Raw genomic sequence first — 4271 nt, forward strand, 5'->3', positions numbered from 1 at the left:
TATGTCATCTCTAATTTACCATGGTATGCTGATTTTGTGAATTATTTGTCATGCAAATTTATCACTTTTCATCTTACATACCAGTAGAAAAAGAAGTTCTTTTCGGATTTAAAATATTATATTTGAGAAGATCCTCTTTTGTTTAGAATTTGTGAATATGGAATTATTCGTAGGTGTGCTCCAACGAATGAGGTAAGTTATATATTTTCTCATTGTCATAGNATGAATGATCCGTGTGGACTATCACGTTACTCCCTACAAGGTATGGCCGAAACTTATCCAAAGCAAAAACAACAACGAGCAACTCTTTTTTTGTGGTAGAGTAGTTCAATTGAGCTCCTGAAAGTGTCATGCTTGCGTAGTAGATTACATGCAAGAATTTGTCCTTTTTTTGCCCCAAAACAGCCCCTAAAGCAATATCACTTGCGTCACACATGAGTTCAAAAGGTAGATTCCAATCTGGTGCAACAATGATCGGCGTGGTGGTCAACTTTTGCTTTAATATCTGAAAAGCTTGTAAACAATCCTCATAAAAAACAAAAGGAACATCTTTCATTAGCAAATTAGTTAAAGGCTTAGTAATACTCGAGAAATCCTTGATAAATCGCCTATAAAAACCTGCATGCCCAATAAAACTATGAATTCCTTTTACATTAGTAGGAAGAGGAACCTTTCTATGATCTCTACCTTAGCTCTATCCACTTCAATACCTTTTTCAGAAATATTGTGACCAAGGACAATTCCTTCCCTTACCATGAAATGACATTTCTCCCAGTTAAGTACAAGATTTGTTTCTTCACATCTCTTTAGCACTTTTGACAAATTAACCAAACAAGAGTCGAAGGAAGAACCAAAAATAGAAAAGTCATCCATGAAGACCTCAATATACTTTTCAACCATATCATGAAAAATAGACATCATACAACGTTGAAAAGTAGCAGGACATTGCACAAACCAAATGGCATTCTTTTATAAGCAAATGTACGATAAGGACAAGTAAAAGTCGTCTTATGTTGATCTTCGGGGTCTATTGGGATTTGCATATATCCAGAATAACAATCTAGAAAACAATAAAAAGCATGACCTGCTAAACGCTCTAACATTTGATCAACAAAAGGTAAGGGGAGTGATCCTTTCTTGTGGCATCATTCAATTTGCGATAATCAATACAAACACGCCACCCAGTCACAGTTCTAGTGGGGATTAATTCGTTATTTTCATTTTCAACAACAGTGATTCCCCCTTTCTTAGGAACAACATGCACAGGACTTACCCACTTGCTATCGGATATAGGAAAGATCATACCTACATCAAGGAGTTTGATTACCTCCTTTTTGACGACCTCTTGCATAGCTGGATTCAATCTCCTCTGAGGTTGAGTAGTGGGAGAGTGCTCCTTCTCCATTAAAATTTTGTGCATGCACATGGATGGACTAATCCCGTTGATGTCAGCTATGCTCCATCCAATGGCACATATGTGATCCTTCAGCACTCTCAAGAGCTTATCTTCCTCATCACCTGTCAAGGAAGAAGAAACAATTACTGGTAGTTTATCTTCTTCCTTCAAAAATAAATATTTTAAATGAGGAGGAAGTGGTTTGAGTTTGAGGAATGGGGGTTCTTCTATGGAAGGTTTAAGTGATTTTGGAATATGTCCAAGCTCCCCAATCTTCGAATTTACCGATCTTGGCAAAGGCTTTGATCCCTCCAAGTAGTTCATACATTCCTCAACCTCTTCTCTGTTGGATTCCGTGGACTTTGGGTTAACCAAAAGCATTTCCAGTGGGTCTTCAATCAAAGTATCCTGCACACTACACTCAACAATATCATCAATAGCATCAATTCTATAACAATCAAAAGATCCAACATGATATTTCATACTACGAAAAACATTAAAAGTTACCTTCTCATCATTCAACCTCAAAACTAACTCACCTTTTTGCACATCTATGAGAGCTCTTACAGTAGCTAAGAAAGGACGACCTAAAATAAGGGGGATCTCACGATCCTCCTGCATGTCTAGCACAAGTCAACTGGAAATATAAATTTATCAACTTTAACCAAAACATCTTCTATAACCCCTCTAGGATATTTAATAGATCTATCAGCAAGTTGAAGGGAAATAGTGGTTGGTTTAACTTCTCCAATCCCCAATTTCTCAAAACAGGAATAAGGCATAAGATTTACGCTAGCACCAAGATCACACAATGCCTTGTTAAAATTAGAATTACCTATAGTGCAAGGAATGGAGAAACTACCTGGATCCTTAAGCTTAGGAGGTAATTTATTTTGCAGAATAGCTGAACATTTCTCTGAAAGCTTAACAGTTTCAAAATCAACAAGTTTCCTCTTTTTAGTCAAAATATCTTTCAAGAATTTAGCATAATAAGGCATTTGAGCCAAAGCCTCTGCAAAAGAAATATTTATGTGCAATTTCTTAAAAACTTCAAGAAATTTTGAAAATTGTTGATCCAATTGTAGTTGCCTTGCTCTTTGAGGAAAGGGAAGTGTATTAATATCAATATTATCATTAGACTCAAATTCCTTACCTTTCTTACCTATCTTCCGTGTAGGGGTGGTGTGAGTGTTCTGTTCTTTAGCATCTTCTGTCTTTGATTTCACTCCTCCATCATTCTTTTCCACATCTGTAGAATTTTGCTTCTTTGATTCCTCCTCCTCGGCCTTGATCACTGTACTCACTGCATTCACTCCTTTTGGATTTTCTCAGTATCACTTGGTAGTGTTCCAAGGGGTCGATTTGCTAACTGATTGGCTATTTGACCCATTTGAGCATCCAACCTGCGTAAGATAGCATCATGATTTTGTAGTCTCGTCTCCATCCCCACAACATGTTTCATCATAAAATCCTCATAAATTGATTTTTGATCTTCTTGCTTGAATCCTGGAGGTGCTGCAGGTACCAATAATCCTTGTTGTCTCACTTGTTGAGGGATGGGCAGTGGAGGAATATGTGTTGGATTAAGGGAATTCTCTGTATTCTTCCAAGACAAATTAGGGTGATGCTTCCATCCTGGATTGTATGTGGAACTGTATGGATTGGATTGCTGCCTCCATTGATTCCCCACAAAATTCACTGCTTCTTCATCAAAAATGGGTTGTTCTTCCATGACTATTCCTTGGACTTGATTTGCTTGATTTGATTGTAGCTGAGAGAATTTATGGGCCAACCCATCAATCTTAGCAGTAAGTGCATTCAAGACATCCATTTCAAGAATTCCAGCCTTCTTTTCTCGTTCAATGTCCGGCCAACCTGCACTATTCTCGGCCATATTTGAAATTATTTCCAGTGCAACTCGTGGAGTCTTCCTGTATAAGCTACCATTGGATGCCACATCTAGCATGGAACGCACGGAAGGATCAACTCCGTTATAGAAAATCTGAACTTGCTCAGATGAAGAGAAACCATGTTGAGGACACCTCCTCAACATCTTCCTAAATCTTCCCCAAGCTGTATGAAGTGTCTCCCCATCCTTCTGGCGAAAAGATGAAATATCCATACGCAGTTGTGCTAGCTTGGTGGGTGGAAAATATTTATTCATGAACATTTCTACCAAACCATTCCACGTAGTAATAGAACCAGCTGATAGATCTTTAAGCCATTCTGCTGCTTCACCATGCAAAGAGAAAGAGAATAGTCTCAATCTTATGGCATCAGTGCTCACTCCATTAAATTTGATTGTGTCATGGATAGATAAAAATCCTTCCAGATGTGCATTAGGATCCTCAGTCTGTGATCCTCCAAATCTCACTTGATATTGTATCATTTGAATAATGGATGGCTTCAACTCAAAATTATTTGCTTCCACAGTAGGGCGAGTGATGCTAGAACCATAACCTCCAGTGGTTTGTCTAGTGAGATCATAGACAGTGCGATCATCCTCCTCGTTGTCCATTACTTCCATCCCTGCTGTTTCAACTTTCTCCTCTTGTTTTAATTGTTCTTCCACGTCAAAGTCCGAGGATTTCTCCCTTTGTGCTCTACGTCTCCGTCGAAAAGTATTCTCAATCTCTGGATCAAATGGCTCCAATTCTGTCCTTCATTTAGCACGGCTCATGCACAGTAAGATAATTCCTGAAAATAAATAAACAAACTTTAAACATACGAATATGCGCAAAATCAACAAAATTAAATAAAAACCTAATCTCAAGAAAATAATAAATTCTAATATTAAACAATTCAATCCCCGGCAACGACGCCAAAAACTTGACCGACGATTTCAGTTGGGAATAAATCTAGCAAGCAGACTAGG

The 4271-nt window shown here is 37.9% G+C and overlaps 1 protein-coding gene across 1 annotated transcript; it reads right to left on the bottom strand.

Moving 5' to 3' along the window:
* Positions 1 to 2019: 2019 nt before the first annotated feature.
* On the bottom strand, positions 2020 to 3923 carry LOC140962636 (uncharacterized). Its single transcript, XM_073421584.1, has 3 exons — positions 2783 to 3923; positions 2559 to 2699; positions 2020 to 2408 (listed from the first exon to the last, which is right to left on the bottom strand). The coding sequence occupies exons 1-3, from the start codon at positions 3921 to 3923 to the stop codon at positions 2020 to 2022; spliced, it is 1671 nt and encodes a 556-aa protein (XP_073277685.1).
* Between the last annotated feature and the right edge of the window lie 348 nt (positions 3924 to 4271).

Source organism: Primulina huaijiensis, chromosome 17, assembly GCF_012295235.1.
Source record: "Primulina huaijiensis isolate GDHJ02 chromosome 17, ASM1229523v2, whole genome shotgun sequence".
Taxonomy (NCBI): domain Eukaryota; kingdom Viridiplantae; phylum Streptophyta; class Magnoliopsida; order Lamiales; family Gesneriaceae; genus Primulina; species Primulina huaijiensis.

Coding starts and splice junctions, on each gene's coding strand:
- LOC140962636 (XM_073421584.1), bottom strand. CDS start 3,923: ATGGAAGTAATGGACAACGAGGAGGATGATCGCACTGTCTATGATCTC. Junction 2,700..2,782: donor CAGGTTGGATGCTCAAATGG/GTCAAATAGCCA, acceptor GAGTGAATGCAG/TGAGTACAGTGATCAAGGCC. Junction 2,409..2,558: donor CACCCCTACACGGAAGATAG/GTAAGAAAGGTA, acceptor TTTCTTTTGCAG/AGGCTTTGGCTCAAATGCCT.